We start from the raw sequence: 20,032 nt of genomic DNA, 5'->3' as shown, positions 1-20,032 counted from the left end.
CTAGTTTCCTCACCCAAGTCCCACTGTTTTGTTTAATTATTTCTAATACGCGTTCTATTGCAATTATCACGCTAAAAATGAACGGATAAAAATCCTTAACGCCTATGGCATATCTTCGAAGATATCTAAGATTCTCTTTCCTAAATCAACATGCCTAAAATAATCTCTTAGCAAACGTATTAAGAAAAAAATTTTCTTCGCTTTTCTTTTGTGGTCTGGCGCGAACAGACGTGTTCTGTTTGTCGCCCCCGGGTGCAACCCATGCCCTCCCATTAAAAAAATAAATTGAAGGTAATTCCAAATTTCTTTTCTTTTCGGCCACGCATCTGCAAAATTATGTTCACACAGATATATTCATGTTTAAAAGTAATATTAAAATGATAGCGAAAAAAATACAAAAAAATTGTTTTAGCGAAAATTAAATACTATTTAATTAATGGATCGGATATTATTTTAATCAACTTTTTTCAACACTCAACTCAGGCCAGTCAAGCTAATAATTAGCTTTTCATCCTCACTTTTCAGATGGGATGTATCTAAAAGCGTTGGATTTTATCTCAATCACTTTAAAATTATGAGAACTCCTGGCTACAGCTACGATTCAAACGGATGTAAGTGCCGCATTTTTCAACAATGCTCTCCATCTTTCCACAGAGTAGACGCCTGTCACTATCCTAGCCTTTCAGCCCCTTTTGAAAAAAACCTGATAATTTCTGATCAGTTTGAATCCTAAATTATTTGCACCTAATATTCCGCATTTTAAGAAACCGAATAGCTTTTGATCAGTTTGTATCCTAAATTAGTTTCCTATTCCCTTAATATTCAGGTACGAATAAATATTTTTTTTTTTTTATTCCAGAAGGGTTTATTTTTACTTCTGAGTCATTTTCTCTTTTCCAAAACTATTTAATAGCCAAATATTTGGCTAATCTGTCCTCTGAGCAAATGAATTCAAATATTTAGAATTGTGACTAGATGGTTAATTTGTTGGATTTACTAGCGCAAGAGCTAGGGACTTTTCTGCAAAAGTAGTTATTTTTTTTATAGATATATCAAAGATATTGTGTTTTATCTGTACAACAAGCCTATTCTGCTGTACAAATCGTCATTTTGTGATTCAAGACGTTTCAAATTTCTTAGAGTAAAATTGGAACATAATTAATGAATGTTCACGCGAATGTCGCTTAACGCCAAACTTGGCAATGTTAAAATTACGGCAACCCCTTTACCCGCCCTTCCGGTCGAGTCTTTCAGGGGTTCATTAGAACGTTGACCCGCATCGGCTCCCGCAGAAGCTGTGTACAACTTCAGTTTGTAAGGCTTAACAAAGCCAACCGCAATGCAATACCGCAATCAGCCATGTATTATATGATCTACTCACCGTAAAAGGAGTGTATATAGTGTAAATAAAGAAGTTTAAGCAAAAGTACAGTCCACTGCTCACTTCGAATCACCATATTTATGGTCCGTGCAACCGGGGGAATTACTAGTAAAAATAATCATGGCTGATGATCAAAGAGCAAAAATCACATCTCTTAATAGAAAGAGAGGTAGTATAAAATCCTCTTTAACAAAGCTGATCTCTTTTATCGAAACGGATGATGCAAAGGACTCTGTAATGTATCAAACTAAACTGGATAATCTTCTCAGGATTAAACAAAACCTAGAACAGATTAAAGAAGAGTACTTCGTCACAGCCGAGGATTCCGAATTACAAGAATTGGAAGATTCGGTAGAAGAATTAGAAGAAGAGTGCGAAAGACTAGAGGTAAGCCTTAAGAAAATATTAGCCTCTAATAATGAAGTTTTATCTGCTTCGAACTGTAATTCTCGTTCTAATGAAGCATCAAACAAAACAGAAAGCATTAGTTTCAGACTGCCTGAAATTCCACTGCCTAAGTTTTCTGGTCATTACCAAGACTGGCAGAATTTTAAAATTCAATTTGAAAATATCATTGACAATAATGATAAATTAACTGAAAATCAAAAATTATATTATTTAAAATCAACTCTTAGTGGTGCAGCTGCAGAAATAGTGACAATAGAAGAGACCTATGCCAGTTTGAAAAATGCTCTGAAAGAACGTTTTGATAATAAACGCTTATGCGTTCAAAGCCATTTCAATGACATTTTAGCTTTAGAAATCCATACATCCGATTCAGCAAAAGGTTTACGAGCTTTTGTGGACAATTGTATTAAACATGTTCGCGCTCTTAAAATTATGGGTTTAGAACTAAACTCTTTTTCCGAATCATTATTGATCAATATTTTGATGAAAAAACTAGATAGAGAATCAAGAAGACAATTTGAACTTTCTTTGGTATCATCTAATTTACCTACATGGTGTGAATTCATTGAATTTTTAGAGAAAAGGTGTCTTGTCCTTGAAAACATTCAAGGAAGTATTACCGCAAAATCAAAACCGCAACAAGAATCATATAAAAAATCACATTCATTTTTTGTAGGAAATGATTCAAAGAAAGCGTGTATCACATGTAATAACACCCTTTATTTAAATGTGAAGCATTTTTTAAATTAAATCCTGTGTCTAGATTGAATATGATCAAAAATACGCATTGTACTAATTGTTTATCGGATTCTCATAAAACGAATCATTGCCGCAGCAATAATCGTTGTAAGATCTGTTCTGACTTTCATAATAGCCTTCTTCACATTGATTCTTCTATAAGAAATAAAAAACAACAGCAACAAACCTCAACCAATAAATCTAGTGATCATCAAAATACTTCATACTCTAACTCAAAAGCTTTAGTTCAAACAGAAATATCTCCTTCTCTCTGTTCGCAAGATCAACGAAAAACAAAAAATGCAAATTCATCTATTTTGCCAACTATTATTGTTTATATTAAAAACGCTGCTGGTCATAAAATACCTTTGCGAGGCATTTGTGACACTGGGTCTCAGAATTCCTTTATCACTACAGAAGTCGCGAATAAATTAGCTCTTAAAAAATATAAAAATAATGTAACGATTTCCGGTATCAATGGAAAAACAAGTCAGTTACATTCAAAAGTGTTAGCAGAGATTTCAAATAGCGATGAATCATACGTTACAATAGCTCAGTTGCTCGTCATTCCAAAAATTACTGAATGCATTCCTTCAATAAATAAAAAATTAGAAAAACAAAGTTTACCGGATGGATTCAATTTGGCTGATCCTATGCAAGGTCAAAGGGCAATTGATATATAACTTTCAGCTTCTTTCTTTTTTGATATATTAATGCCAGGGAAATATATTTCAGATAATCTGATTTTACTGAATTCGCGTTTCGGATTTATTGCTAGCTCTGCAAAAGAAGGAGAGTCAAAATATAATCATAAATTCTGTGGTCTTGTTACGCAGAATGATAACTTAGAAAAAATAATGGAACGATTTTGGCAAGTCGAAACATTACATGAAAATCAATTTTCTTTAAGTGAAGATTCAATTTATTGTGAGAAACATTTCAAGCAAACATACAAACGCAATGAGGAAGGTAGATATATTGTGGAAATGCCAATAAAGGAGAATCCCCCTGTGTTAGGTGAATCAAAACAAATAGCGCGAAATTGTCTAGACAGTTTAATTAAAAGGCTAAACAAAAACCCGCAAATGAAAAAGCTCTATTCTGAATTCATTGAGGAATATGAAGCTCTTGGTCACATGGAAAGAGTAATGGAAGATGAATTACCAGAAACTAATTATTTTTTACCTCATCATGGAGTCTACCGGGAAGGATCTACAAGCACCCCTCTAAGAGTAGTCTTCAATGCTAGCTCCCCTAGCTCCAATGGAGTTTCATTAAATGATTTATTGTGTAAAGGTGATGTTGTTGAGGACATTTTTGAATTAATATTAAGGTTCAGGACACACAAGTTTGCCTTTACATTTGACATTCAAAAGATGTTTCGTCAGATTTTAGTTGTGCCACATCAAAGAGACTATTTACGAATTTTATGGTTTGATGACAGTTCCCATCAAGAAGTAACATTTAGATTAAAAACTGTGACATATGGCACTTCATGTGCACCTCATCTTGCCATACGCACCATTAAACAATTAGCTTTAGATGAAGCGTCGGACTTTCCGTTAGCATCGGAAATGGTTTTACGCGACCTTTACATGGATGATGGGATTACAGGCGCCCCGGATATCCAAACTGCTCAAATTCTACAACAACAGCTGATAAAAATGTTCGCAAGAGCAGGAATGTCCTTACATAAGTGGACTTCAACCTCACAAGAACTTTTAAATAGTTTTCCAACTTCTAATCCTGAAAACAATTTTCCCATAGATGAGCAGGTCTCAAAGGCTCTTGGCATGCATTGGAAGCCTTTCGAGGATTTATTCATATTCACAGTCAAGTATGAAAATAAATCTATGCTCACGAAACGAACAGTTCTCTCAGTCGTTGCCAGACTCTACGACCCCTTGGGTCTGCTGGGACCAATTATCTCTAAAATGAAGATTTTTCTCCAAAAATTGTGGTTGCAAAAACTTACATTTGACGACCCCCTTCCTCCAGCCATTGGTAAAGAGTGGAGTCATTTAGTTCAATCCCTTAGGGCTCTTGAGCTAGTAAAAATTCCGAGATGGATTTTAAATGAAAATCCTGTAAAATTAATTCTTCATTGTTTCTCAGACGCCAGTGAAGCCGCATATGGAGCAGTTATTTATCTACAGTGCATCAGTGCCAATGATATAGTCACATCTAGACATGTATGCAGCAAATCTCGAGTCTCCCCATTAAAGACTGTCTCCATTCCCAGATTGGAACTTTGTGGATGTCATCTCGCCGCTCAACTAAAGGCCAAGGTTGAAAAAGCTTTACATCTACAAATTGATAGCGCAGTGCTGTACACAGATTCTACTATTTCCCTAGCCTGGATTCAAACACCACCACATCGTCTCAAGACATTTGTTGCAAATAGAGTGGGAAAAATACAACAACTGACGCAGAACAACAAATGGCAGCATGTTTCCTCCACTTTAAACCCCGCAGATGTGATATCAAGAGGACTAATTCCAGAACAACTGATTGACAACTATTTATGGTGGAATGGACCAACTTTCCTTCAAGAACTACCTGTTTCTGTGAACTGTGCTGACCAACAAATGATTGATGCATCTCAAGATTCTCAATTTTTATTGGAACTCAAGGACAATACCACTCACTCCTTAGTGACTTTAAATTCAGATTTTCTTACTAACTTTTTCAAAATTAGTAATAAGTATAACAAATTAATACGTGTTTTCAGTTTTCTCCTCAGATTTCTAGGAAACTGCAGAAACAAGAAGATGAAGGGTTCACTCTCCTCAAAGGAAATCGAGGAAGCAGAATTTAAATTAATTTCCCTTGTACAACAAAATGTTCTTGCTGATGACTTCAAAAACTTAGCAAGTGGTAAACAGGTAAACCCTTCTAGCAAATTAAAAAGTTTATCCCCTTTTTTAGAAAAAGGTTCTAATGTAATTAGAGTAGGAGGCAGACTTAGAAATGCCGACATACCATTTCAGGTAAAATTTCCTATTATTTTACCTAAAACTCATATCCTTACCAAATTAATTATGCAAAGTATTCATCTTAAAAATTGTCATATTGGAGCCCAAACTTTACTTCATTTAACTAGACAGATGTATTGGCCCATTGGGGGCAGAAATATAGCTCGCAGTATTGTTCATAATTGTATTACTTGTTCCCGATATAATCCTCACCTGTCTATTCAAAAAATGGGCGATTTACCCGCAGAACGTTGTAATCCTTCGTTACCATTCAATATTACTGGAACAGATTTCTGTGGTCCGTTTTTTATTAAAAATAAGTTTCAAAGAAAAGGACCTCTTCAAAAAATTTGTCTCAGTTTTTGTATTGTCTTTGCATACTTATATATCTAGTAGTTTAATTTAGTTATTCTGTAGTATTTAGTGTCTTCATTGTATTTTAATGTGTATATGAACTTTATGTATATATTCTTTCATACTGAACTTTGCATTTGTTAATTTAACTTTCAATTTAAAATTTACTGTATTTCTATATGTATTGTGTGCAACGTCTTTGTGCTTTTGGGAGACATTGCACGGTCGGGCGGTATGTTCACGCGAATGTCGCTTAACGCCAAACTTGGCAATGTTAAAATTACGGCAACCCCTTTACCCGCCCTTCCGGTCGAGTCTTTCAGGGGTTCATTAGAACGTTGACCCGCATCGTCTCCCGCAGAAGCTGTGTACAACTTCAGTTTGTAAGGCTTAACAAAGCCAACCGCAATGCAATACCGCAATCAGCCATGTATTATATGATCTACTCACCGTAAAAGGAGTGTATATAGTGTAAATAAAGAAGTTTAAGCAAAAGTACAGTCCACTGCTCACTTCGAATCACCAATGAAAATAGATATTTTTTACACACAAGTCGCAGAATCTTACATAAGCATCTAAAATATGCGCTCAATTTGAAATGAACGAAAATAATATTGTTTTTGCTTCAAATTTGTTGCATTGAATTTCGATAAATTTGTTAGATGTATCATTGCCTTAGAAACCATTAAAAATGATGTGGTGTGTGAAAGTGAATAATACTCCTCATTAAACTCTAAAATTTTTTAACAAAAATTTCATAAATATCATTTGAATTGCTGAGAATTCAAATCTGCATTCATGTCATAGCTGATTTAGCAAAAATATTTTTAAGGAGGCTTCAACAAAAAATAAAAACGATAAAATATTTTATATACATGCATCGGATTTGAGTGACAAGTTAAAAAATTCCACAAGATTTGTGCAAAACATTTCAAAACATCTAGTTTAAATTTTTGCCCATATTTCTAATGAGCATGTAAGTTTAGTGGGGAAGTTTATAGAGATGGGTCCAGCTCAGGCATCACCCTCGCATTTTTCATTAAAAATTTATGAATTGAAATTCGTGTGGCTTTGCCGATGTTATAATATCGGTAGCATTTTGAATGATTTCTGATTAAGGAGTCCAGTGAAACATTTTGATAATTTTTAATTTGAATTTATGATATTTTTGTGAATTTAAAATTTGTATTGCTATGTTCTGTAAAATTAAAAGTGAAAAGTAATAACAAACTAAGTAAAAATATTCTTCGAAAACGTTATGAAAAATAAATATATTTGTTTGCAAAGAATAAAATCCTCCTTTGAAAGATTTTCTGCAATAAAATGCTTATTTTCGGTGCAGCCTGAACAGCTGAAATCTTTGTTTTCATGCGATTTCATATATTTAAGCTTGTATTCTAAGCTCCTATGTAATTATAGAGAGCTTTACTCAATACAATATTTATCAGTTTTAATCATGTTTCTTGTTTATGCAGTAACTTCTGAAGATATGCTACTGATGCGAGGATTTATAAAAAATGGTGAAATAGAAAATTTTTCCCAATTTATCTGGAATTGCCCAGGTATATTTTATTGTGGAGACTTACTTCCGACAGTGACGCATGTAAGTTAAATTTTTCTCTGAAGTTCTTTAAACTTTATCTCTAATTAAACAGTCATTGATCAGTTTTACCTGTGTTTTATAGGAAGATGCTCAGTACAATCTTCTTCAACTCGCAACCGTTTTAAATTCGCCATTATTTTGCCAGGTCATTTTAGACATATTGCAACACCCTCGTTTTGCCAGACGGTTGTTTCCAAATAAAACAGATGACGAGCGCTCAAAAGAAATCACCAAAATAATTGACATGTATTTGAACTCGGGTTCAGACGAGGCAAGTATAAAATATTTATAATGAAATTTAGATCTATTGTTAGACTGTTAATTTTACTTATTTAATTATTGCCCATTGTAAGTTATCTGTTCCATGTTTATAGATCAGTAGATATTAATATTCCTAGTTAGATACTAAGAATACTGAGTCTTTGAAAGTGATGAGAATAATCAAATAGGAAGGCGTAGCCGTGCTAAATATGCTGAAAGTTAAGTATATCACTGAATTCTTATTTACTCGGTGGGTCAAATGCTTTGCCACGAACACGTTATTTTGTTTCATAAAATCTTAATATAAATAACAGTAATTACGGCTATGTGTGTGTTTGTTCAACACAATGGAAATCTTAGGTGGTGCCGTCCTAGACTGTACACATTATGAGGTCCTTCTTGGTAACAAGATCGTCTGTTTTGTTTCACATTTCAGTGCATTTTAATATTTTAAATATTACTTTTTTAATATTTTTCACTTTGTGAATATGTATTTGTTTTATTTACCTTTCATGATTCCAGATTGTCCGGTATCTGCGTTTGGGCGCAATATTGTGTAAAAATGTTAACTACAATTAATATATTCGATTTTTATTAACATTTTCAATTAATATTTTTAATAACTAAGTGAATGTAATAAAACATGTAACAACATGGCCAATAACTTATTATCCTTATGTTTTATCATTCATAGAATTTTTTTTTCTTTTTACAAAACTTATGTGAGAACTAGCAAAATAAAGTTTTTTCATTAACTTGCTTGCAGCCACCTCTCAGGTTAGCAGTTCAAGGCAGCTGTCTAGTCTGGTGAACCGCCGCTGGTTCCAAATCTTCTAAAAACAACCAGTCCAAATTCTACCAAATTTTGTACATTGTATAAAACAGGAGAAAGATTACTATTAACTTTTCAAAAATTAATTGTATATTCGATTAATTAGATATTAACCAACATTTTTTACCAATTTGAACCACTTTACCACTGTATTTGAATTTCTCTCTCTCTCTTTTTGGTACGTCTTTTGACGCTACCCTTATTGGTTTTAAATCGGTTATTTAAAGATGCTTAAAGTCGCTAAAACTCAAATGAAAACAAGTAAAGCTTTCTCGAGAAAATGAAACAGATGTTTAACTGAAGTATCGGCTTCAGGCTATGAGAGACCGTGCTAAAACAACAAATGTGGGATCTTTTTAATTGATACCAAATTCATTTGTGTGTGTTTTTTACTTATATTAATTTTTCAAAATTTGCAGACTTCATCTCTAAGTTATGAGGATTTGTTTGGCATCTAGCATGCCTATCCACACCATGACTCCCCTTGACAGAAAACTGCGTCATTCTGTGTTCTTTCGCACACTGAGGATGCACTTCGGTTTGCGATTGTATGGAATCGAACATTCCAACGATTCTTCTTTTCGCATATATGTTCATTTGTCGTCTTTCCGCCCTATTTCGATTTGTTTTATCATTAAAGACATTCCTTGAAATATAATTTACACGATATCTTTCTGAACTCCTTATAGTAAAATTGATCAAAAGAGCTTTATGTTAATAGACAGGTGGAGCTAGAAAAGTAGTGTTGATCACTGTTTATCATTCATTTTAAAAATGGGTAATTATTAATACATTTGAGATACAGATCACATCTTTGATATTTTGTGTTTGTTGAGTTCTTTCTATTGATGTTAAGTTCAAACATCGAAGTTTTACAAATATCTATTGATAGTTGAAAAAGAAATTCGTGTACTTGTTGAATGATAAACTAATTTTATAGTCTGATATATGATGGCCGCAATTGGCTATGGCAATCATTTCGCCATCCTCAACTTTATCTGGTGAACTGAAACGTTGGTCATCTTTTAGTGAAAAAAAATCAATAAAAAGAAATATGGTGAACCAGTACTAACAAGTGATTAATGATTATCAGGAATACTACATATCTCTTTAACGTTCAACGACAGCTTTCTTTTCTTTGTGAACATAAAAAAAAAGTAAAATATGATGAAACGTCTATTTTTCTTACTCCGTGATAAAATATCATTCAAACAACTTGAAATATATTATGTCCTGCCTGTATGAAATGTAAAAATTTAGGTGTAAAGATAAATAAAAAGTGCCGTATAAATCAATCGATAAAATCATATGGGATAAATGGAATGGGTAAAATAATCATCCAAAAAAGTAATTTGCTTATCTGTTTGTAAAAACCACAAATATATATATTTACCATCCATATGTAAAAAGTTGTATATGTTCATTTCAATATTTTAGTTAGTAGCTGTGTTTTCTTTCATGTTTGGCAATCTGTATTTGTTTGAAATGCCGGTGGCGAAATCTAGATGCCGTTTTAATTTATGTAATAGCATTATAACAGTGGGATTCCCCAACTGAGAAACAAGCAGTGTTGGGGGAAAAAAATTGAAACTGCCTTTACTATTACATATTAAATAAAAAAATTTCGGTCTAGTAATGTTTGATGTTTTTTGTATGTTCTGCTTCTACTTAATAAAATTGCGTTGATCTGAACGTTTATTCAAAAAAATTTAATTTCTTTTATGACAGTTATTTTTGCCCGAATAATTGGTTTATAACAAGACCAACAAAGCAAAAATCTTAGATAATGCTAGAAAGCGGTGTCTCCCCCCCCTCACGAATATTAAAGTGAAAAGTTTAAAAAATAACACATGAAGTGCAAATTAAGACACATGCAAAAGCAAAAGAAAAAAAAATGCTAACATCAGAATATTAATTTCCGATTTCCCAGACTATTGACCTTTTAGCTTAACTTAATTCACCAATAAAACTTTCACTTAACTTTATTCATCTTTATAATAATAAATTTAATAAAATTTTATTCCTTATTAAACCTTTTGTGTACTATTTTGCGCATCACCAAATTAAATTTATTCCAATCCCAAAAATCTTTTCAAGAAAATCCGTACCTAAGGGGTAAAAGATCGGTTGTAAAGATCTACAGTTCCAGAAAGAATATAGAAATGATGCTTTTCTCTATTAATATATAATTTCTTCTTGTGTAAACAATTGCGAGATGAGATTCAAACTATTCTGAACTGCAAAAGGGATACATCTCAAAATTCTCTTTCAACTTTAAAAGATCGAAGATTCACAATAGATTTTTTACTATCCATATGTTATTGACGCGAAGAGCAGACCGTTTTTAAGTTTCATTGCGTCAGAGCTTAGAAATATTTTCAAAAAGAAGTTGGTAAATTTTATAGTGTGTATATATAATATAATATTATGTGGATAATTACTTTCGCTCTTTGTAGCAGTTCTTAAATATTTAAGGTATTCCTGTTCTGCCAGGGCAGTTCTATACCTTCAAGCAATGCACGTCACGAGAGCCCAATTTTTTCTTTTTTGATTTCCTACATCATATATTTTTTATCGATTTTAATCTTTATATAAGCAGTTTCCTATAGCAAATTTTGATAAACTGGCAAATCATTCAATGAATCTTTTTCGAGTGAGTGGAAAATACAAGATTTGCATTTAAAAAAAGAAACTTTGAACACAGTCTAAATACTATTTAATTATAGAATTGATCATTGTAAACATATCCGTATTATATTCTTATTTCATAATCATTGAGAATTTGATGTTATTTATACTGATTTTTCAATGACTTTTGATTTGACTGATTTTGGATGTTCTTTTAAAGAAAGTGTGTAATATTGGTTTCTATATTAATTTTATTAATTTACTAATTTTAATAATTTGTATTTCTTTTAATAATGTTATTTTTCATCAGTTTACAAGAACCTAACGCAAGGATCTAATCGTGGACTCCTGCTTTTTATTTCATTTATTAATGACAATGGTGGTATTTTAAAATTCTATGAATATCTTTTAATTGATGATATAAAATTGTTTAAACTCATTTGATCTGATACTCATGTTTTTTTGCTAGTTTCTGATATCACGATTCAGGTGCTGATCTTGGAATTGTTTTCGACATAAAATTAGATTTTTTCATAATATAAAAATTTATATAACATAATTCATTAGGAATGGTAAAAAAATGTTCTAACATTTAAAAGATTTTAATTTTAATAAGTTCGAGAGTACACAGCCTTTGTAAATTAACTGAAAGTGTAAGATTATCATATTCAGAAAGGATCGCAAAAAATATACAGAAATTTTAGTGCCCATAGGTAGTTGCTTACTTTGCTTATTTTATAATCCGGTCGTGCTCCCGACTTGATTTCAAGATATTTTTTACATTATTCCAATATATAGGGTGTCCCGGAAAGATTGAAACGCGATTTAATTTTTTACCAATTACAGATAAGTGGACAAAGTAAATTACAAAGTAAGACCGTGTTAATAATAATAATAATAATAAAATCCCGTTAATTTTCCAAAAGTTGCACTTTTTAAATTTTTATGATACCCCTCCAGACAGATTTAGTTAATTAGAAAGCTTTAATTTTTTATGCAACAACATTATTACAAATAAAAATCGAATACTCTTATCTTTAAAATTGAGTGAGTTATACTTAACTGAAAATTGAATGCGCTGCCTAGGGATCATATATCAAACTTGAAATAAAATTTGTTACATACTATAAAAATATAAAATGTATAGTAGTACTTTCATTAAAATCCTTTTTGCCTGTTTAGAGCATATTCGCGGCGCTTTTAGAGCATATTCTTGTTTTTTTATGTTCAGAATGCCATTTTTATTTCTAAAAATTAAAATGCAAAATAAATATTTGTAAGTAAATTATTGTTAAATTTATCATAGTTTTTCAAAACGACATTCTAACAAATTAATTCAGACATTTATTTTTTTTTTTCTTTATATATTTGTAATTTAGCCGTTTCAAATGTTTATGTTAAAATATCTTTAACTGCATAGTGAAATATAGACGATTTTCTTTTATCGCAGGATCTTTCTAAAATACATTTTATAAAATGTCTATCTACTTGTATGCATGATTTTTATTATATGCACCAACTGCGAGACTACATTAAATAAATTTGAGAGCCGCATGCGTTTCGCTTCACGCATAGGTAGACTGTTATCTATGCCTGTTAAAACTTTAAATAAAGTCGTTTAGGATTTTTTTTATACTCGTTATCGCATTTTTTATTTAAAAATTTCCACTAAAAATGTGTGTATCGTCCCTATTTCCACCGTAGGAACAGCATTTTATGTGATGTAAAAACTGGCATAAGTCATTTTTATTTTTCTGTATCACAATTTATTTGGTTTTAAAGATACATTTAAGATGTTTTTTTTTTTTCTTTTGATCTTGTTAAATGGAAAAAAGAAACTTTTTGATTGACCAAATTGCCAAGAGGAGTCGCATAAAAATTAAAAATGTGTAACTTTTTGAAAAATTAACGGCGATTTTTTTATTATTATTTTGTACCTTATTTTGAACTATTTTGCAATTTACATCGTACACTTATCGCTAATGGGTAAAGAATTAAACCGCGTTTCAGTCTTTTGGGAACACCCTGCATTGCGTTCAGATGGGGTTAATGAGTTTAAATGGTTAATCATACATTCTTTTTTTCTTATTTATGCTGTTATATGTTAATTGACTGTGATGATTTTGATTTGAATGTCATGATCTTAATATAAAATGCTCATCAATTATAATGTTTACTGTTAATTTAATCTAAAGATAACTAATATTCTGCTTATTTCTTTTGATTAATTGTTGGATTAATAGTTTCTATTTCTTTTAGACCGGAGATACTCCCCTGCATTATGCGTCCAAATTGGGATATACTGATTGCTGCAAAATTTTGTTGGCCAATCCATTATGTAAAACACTAATCAATCATTCGGGTTTTACTCCTTTGAGCTTGATGTTTGAGAAAGATTCTAATCAGTTAAAGCAAGTACTTACCGATGGTAATTTTTACTATTACTATTGTAACATTTTGTAATGATGTGCTTATTAGTTACCTAATTTTGAAATTTCAACAAAATATATGTTAATATATATACTGATTGAGTAAAGGAATTAATTGGATTTTTTTAACTGGTGTAAACTTATATATTGTTTCATGTTTATAATACCATTCATTAATTATTGGCTTTTTAAAAATAAAGTGCTCAATTTTGTTAAATGAAGAGATATAATCTATATAAAATGCTCCTGGTTTTCAAGAAAAATTCAAAATAATTATTGATGTTTTAATGAATTTGTGTTGTGTTTAGTTTTTATCCTTATTTAAGTAGTGCATATGTAATGGAAGTGAGAATTTAGACCTTAAAACAAAAATTTTAAGTAGACCGTGAAGGTGAAAAGAAAAGTTTTCTTATTTAATATTACTTTCCCAAAATATTTTTTTTTTTTTACTGCAAAGTATTTTTGGTTGTCTTAAAACTTAATTTAACTAAATACTGTTTGTCTTAAACAAATGCACCTAAAATTCCTTTGTAAGCCATGATGAATTGCATGAAGTATTAAATGCACAGGTATCCAAAATTTATTGCAAATTCAAAACATCAACTATCTTTGAGAATAATTTATTTATAATAATGATTGATACTAATTAAATAAAGGATTGATTATAATAAGAAATATAGGAGGTAGGTGTACATGTCTGTGTTGTGCCTTGTGCATCTGAAAATTGCCAAATTATGAAAATACCATACCTCCAGGATGGCCTAACTAATATGAAATGTAATATAGCTATTAGATGGCTCCCATGCTCTAAATTAGACTTTGATTTCAAATTAATATAACAAATTACATTCTTCTGAAGATTACAGTAATGATTAATTAGAATGAATGCACATACACACAAAATAACACACAGGTACGTGTTGCAATACTGTGCAGCTCGACGACTTTAGTAATTGTTTTATTTCCTTGCCAGGCATTTAAGAATCTGTTAATTTCAAACTTGCGTCACACAACATACTTTAGCTTGCGTGATGCGAGTTTGAAAAGTGCGGGCACTAGCTCATTTGCTTTCCTGTCCTGCTTTAGTTTTACAATGGCAAGATCCATTTCAAAATAATATCATGTAGAATTGAAATAAGATTTTATTTAAATCAATCTATCATTTTCATTAAAGTACATACTTTCTTGAGCGATGCTAATGCTTCAGATCTAGAAATTCAAGACAGTAAAATTCTCTGTAGTAAGTGTAATCTTTACAATCAATTTTACTTAATAATAAACTGAAATTGAAAATTAGTCCTTCAAAACAAAAAACAAAAACAAAAAAAGAGGAATTTATTATTTATTTGTTGCTTTGCAATGGAAATTTAAAGATAGATCATTTTGGTGAATATTTGTTTTTATCATTGAGAAGTATTATCTTAAATTTCTTTAATATTAGTGTGAATTTTTATGCATAAACACACTGATAAAAAAATTGTGCTGTTTAACCTATCAAAAATGTTTGCCTTCAACAATAAACCAACAGCCTTGTTTATGAAATTCTTTAGCGAATTTTTAATATTTAAAAGGCTAATTATCCTCCTTTTCCTTGAAATCAGTAATGCGACTGGTACTTACGGTGCCAGGGATAGGTGCTGCTCTCTTTTCACATATATAAACTCCAATTTATTGAAAGTTGTATTCCTGCTTTTTTTTTATACAGTGATGAAAAATGTGCTAAAGGAAACACTTCTTAACGTATTGATACTGGATAATTAACGTATATTCAACTTGTTTCTCATTGAAATGTTTCATTATACCCAATTAATGGGTAAAATTTCACAGGACACTTTTCCAACACAGCATTTCACCAATAAAAAAAATTATTGTTAAAAGATAATTCTAAAAAATATGTAAACACAAGTATTGCTTGATTTGTACTCAGCATTATTTGCTTTAGAAAATGGGCAATTGAAGGTTAATTTTTAAAAAAAATTCTTTGCTCATTTCATTACAAAATGAAAAGAACAGTAAAGTATCATTTTCTCCGTTGAACTAACGAACAGTATAATCTTCAAAGTAAGTACGTTTAAATATAAAAAATGAGATTATAATTATTATCAACCTCTAAATGCCTCATCCTATTCTTCAGACAAGCAAACAGTCTCTTAAAATATATAGAATTTAGCTGTACTGTAGTGGAATTAAATGGGGAAAATGGAGATTGTTTTAAAGTTTATTACAAATTGTATTACTTTTCCAAGTTACTTTTTCCATTATACTAATGCCTTAATATATTTATAGGCTTGCTGTATGTACCGATCTTTCGTTCGTACGAAGATTTACAACCATTTGTAGGAAGACCTACTAATTGTAAAGAATTAAAATCATTGGAAAATTTCCAGGATTTTGGAACGGAGCAAATGTGCAAAAAGCATTCACTTTATTTTCTGAATGCTTTTGCTGGACCAATGTCATCTGAAATGGTATTCTTTTACTTTTTCAAAAATTATATTGTTTAAAATGTTTCAAATGTCAAATTTTCAGTTTTCAAATTTTCAGTTCAGTCAGAGATGAAAGTAATTTTAGAATGAGGATAATAATTTAAAAAGTTGTAGGTGAAACATTGTGTAATTTAGCTTCTATTTTAAACACCTATAAAGGTATACATTTTTATTTATTTTTACGGAATTCAGAAGCATTTTTATTTCCGCCTGTAAACATTCTTATTCTTCAAAAATTTCTGAATAAGATTTTATATTCGGTAAAAATAAATAAAATTGTATGTATTTTGCAGAGGTTCTTCTTCTTTTCAGCTTAAGTTGAATAATTATTTCTCAGTGCTAAAAATGGTAGACATATTTGAAAGGGTTCAAACAAAAAAGAAGATATGTTCCATAATTATTGAAAAGAATTTTAGTTTTCTAGAAAATATTTTATGGGCTCTACATAGAAAGATTCTATATCTATTTGGAAATTTTATATTTGAATCTCTGGAAATCATAAATATTATATTTGTATGCAACTTTTCTTGCTGTAAGTGATAATCTTTTTTGCTTGAATTAAAGTCAAATTGTGTCCTCCCATTAGGCTAACAAATTTTACATTACACTGAACGACCCCTCATCGTGCTCCTTATTCACATATGAAGAACTAATGCATATTCATCTAATTAAGCAGCAAGAGCCAAACAGAGGTTTAGAGAGAATTGGCAGGTAAGCGTTTTTGTGACTTCTGTGTAAAATTCCCACATTCTGCGAAAATTAACACAATCAAATCATTATTCGTAGGAAACTATCACATCTGACTGTCAATCGAGCCATGAATGATTGAAAATATTTTGCGACTAATAAGCAAAGACAGATAAATTGCCATAATATAAGCGAATCATGCGAATAATGTTTGATAAAATTAGATTCAACGTGAAATCGGACTGAATATAAATGAATGCGGAAAGTCATTTTTATTCACTAAATATTTCTTTCAATCAACAAAAAACAGATTAGTGTTTTGAAATGACCAAGAGAATATTTAGAATTTCTTGAATTACACCAAACAAGAAAGCCAGTATAAATTTCAGTAATAATAAAAATGCCAAATATATAAATATATATATTTAAAAAAAACTACCGACCTGATAAAAGATAGCATGCATAACTAACGAACTATTAATCGGATGTTTTTGCTTTTTTTTTTTAGATGAATGAATTTATTTCGTTTGAAGTTCGAATCAAGAAAGAAATTTACTTTTTTTGTCTATTATATTTGCGGAGGACTTAAAAATGCTGGAATTACATTTGACGTTGCATTATTACTAAACTGCTTGAGTTGGAGTTCTTAAACCTATATCGTTTAATTGCTACAGAGTACTTGACACTGAATGATTAATCGAACAACTTCTCTACAGTTACATAATCTTATTAAACTCCAGATTGGATATAAATTTAATGAAAATTTGAAGCATTTTCATGTATTGAAATTTAGTGCCGAATTCTTCATTTTCTTAAAAATGCAGAATTGTAATCTTATATTCTCCATTTAACTTGAAAGTAATTTTATTGGATTTTTAAAACTTAATTTAACTTTATTATTTAGCATAAAAGGTATATATTTTAATTAAAAATTTACACGCACTTTTTTAATATCGTTTCAATGTATGAATGTGGCATCTATTGCTGAATTATTTTCTTAAATTTAATCGGATAAAAAAAATGTTTCCGAATTCTTGGAGTATATTTCCTTAATAATTGTGCTCCAGAAGGGTTCCCGTAGAAATTACCCTTGTTGAATCTTCAGCTCAATATTAAAATATAAAGAGCAATTTCATAATAGACATTAAATATGGACAATTATTTCTTTTCTGAAAAGCATCATAATAATATGTCATAAAGGTTCTTAACATCTTATATAAATGGTTTCGAAAAATTTAAAGCAATTTTTGTTTCATGTGCTTTGGAAATGCTTGATATATTTATTCTTTAAAACAGGAAGAAAAAAAACTTTTCAATGAGAAACTTATATATTTATCCCTGTGAAAATTTTGATATATTAGAAAATCATAAAACGAATATGTATTCCAGTGATCTCATTAGGAGCAGAAAAAGTTTTCTTGCGACCCTGGTGGGAAAATTCTGTGTAAATTTATAATCATAATTAGTATATGTATGCATTTTACAAATGTTCGCCTATATTTCTGGATGAAAAGTTTTATGAATAAGCGTCTTCATTTGTCGTGAACTTGGATTGACCGCCGTATAGTTTTTCCGGGATAATGACGTCATCATAATTAATTACGTTGATATATCATCGTAGTAAAGACACAATAGAATAAATCTATTCATCTAAATATCTTTGAATTACCTTTTCAGATGTCTCGCTCAAGAAAACGAACTACTGAAAAGGCAAAATGGACATTGGAGGAAATTAAAACAGTTATAAAGCAAATCTTGGGGGAGAAGTCAATAAAAAGTTTGGCTTTATGGTTTTATACTATAAGGGCACTCTGAAATGCTAAATTTAAGAAAGGAGATTTGTAGCAATCGATTAACACTTGATATATCTAATACTAATAATGACAATTTAGATGAAGATTGACATGTGTTGAAAAGTCAAGTGACGATGCGTTTGATGTTTTGCCAAAAGTTGTTCAGATTTGTTTATATTGTGAAGAGTATCCACAGATGAAACGAGGCACCGATGCACTTTTAATGGCATATAGACTCGTACAGTTTGCAGTTTTTCATTCATCAGATTTATTTATATATGCGACATTTGTCAGACAAAATGGTTTTCCGAATGATTAATTAAAATATTACCTGTCTTTAAAATAAATTTATCATGTTTAAGGAATTTGAAAAACATTTATTTTTTAAATATATTGATAAAAATAATTGTGCAATAAAATAATTTCGAATTTGACAGATGTTTATTATAATTTTATCTCTAATTCATTGTGTATAGTTTGCAAGAGAATAGCAATATGACTTCGAGAGTGTGGTGTAATTACTACGACACTGGGATAATCACACCACTATGCCAAGCTTTTGAAAGTTCCTTTTTTAAATAATATTCAGAACGTTTTTAGCCTTTGTTAACACATTTGTTCAATGTATAAGGATATGTAAAACTGAATAGTCCTCTAATTTAAATTCTTATATTTTCTATAACATTAAAAAGGATTTTTCCTTAAGGGTGCATAATTCTCCAGGTATCCCTTAATATAATGGTTTTTATGAAGAATTTTCTAATAATTGACATGCAAAAATTTTCTACGAAATATTTTCAGTTGCATTGGCTTGAATTAAGCCATCTGTTACGGCGCTTAAATATAGTATACTTAAAACTTTTAAAATAATTTTCTTTTTTTTTCGTTTTAAATGTTAAAAGTGTATTTATTTTTTGTACTGACATGCAGTTAGATTTGTTTCTTGAAAGTTTGCTGTTACTACTCTGAAAATGTTCTATGTTATGAGAAAGAAATGAAAAACAGTTTTAAAAGTTTTGACTATGACTTTAAGTTTTGATATGTTAATGAATTTTGGTAGTTTGTAGCCAGAGGTGTAGATATGAAATTATTTCAGATTTTTTTTTCTGGTGTTGTGTTTCTCGGACTTTTCATATTAAATTCATTGGTGTGAGACAAATACATATACAATCATACTTGAATTACTTCAAAAAGAATACGGGTTAAAATAAGTAAATTTACTATCCATTGATACCACACTCGATACAAGTAGAAAATAAAGGAAGTTGCAAATTTTGGACAACATTACTTGGAATACTTCTCAAAATAATGCACAGAGAGAAAAAGAAGATCTATCTTTTGTCGCTAGTTCATTGCTGCACAAAATTATTTCATTACATACAAAATTTATGGATTGATGTTAGGAGTTTCACTTCCTGTTATCTCGTACCGTTCCATACACTCTTACATTTATTTTA

General features: G+C 30.4%; 1 protein-coding gene across 1 annotated transcript in view; it reads left to right on the top strand.

Moving 5' to 3' along the window:
- Positions 1–18,644, top strand: part of LOC129960481 (ankyrin repeat and LEM domain-containing protein 2-like) — a 46,598-nt gene extending 27,954 nt beyond the window's left edge. Inside the window, exons 4-9 of the mRNA XM_056073947.1 lie at positions 7,332–7,459; positions 7,542–7,730; positions 13,440–13,608; positions 15,896–16,077; positions 16,682–16,806; positions 18,460–18,644. Of these exons, the coding sequence (XP_055929922.1) occupies positions 7,332–7,459; positions 7,542–7,730; positions 13,440–13,608; positions 15,896–16,077; positions 16,682–16,806; positions 18,460–18,529 (863 nt within the window). The 3' untranslated portion in view covers positions 18,530–18,644. The remainder of the gene's footprint in view (positions 1–7,331; positions 7,460–7,541; positions 7,731–13,439; positions 13,609–15,895; positions 16,078–16,681; positions 16,807–18,459) is intronic.
- Positions 18,645–20,032: the final 1,388 nt, after the last annotated feature.

This window comes from Argiope bruennichi, chromosome X2 (genome assembly GCF_947563725.1).
Source record: "Argiope bruennichi chromosome X2, qqArgBrue1.1, whole genome shotgun sequence".
NCBI classification, from domain to species: Eukaryota; Metazoa; Arthropoda; class Arachnida; order Araneae; family Araneidae; genus Argiope; species Argiope bruennichi.
This window is presented reverse-complemented; position numbering and strand designations above follow the sequence as displayed.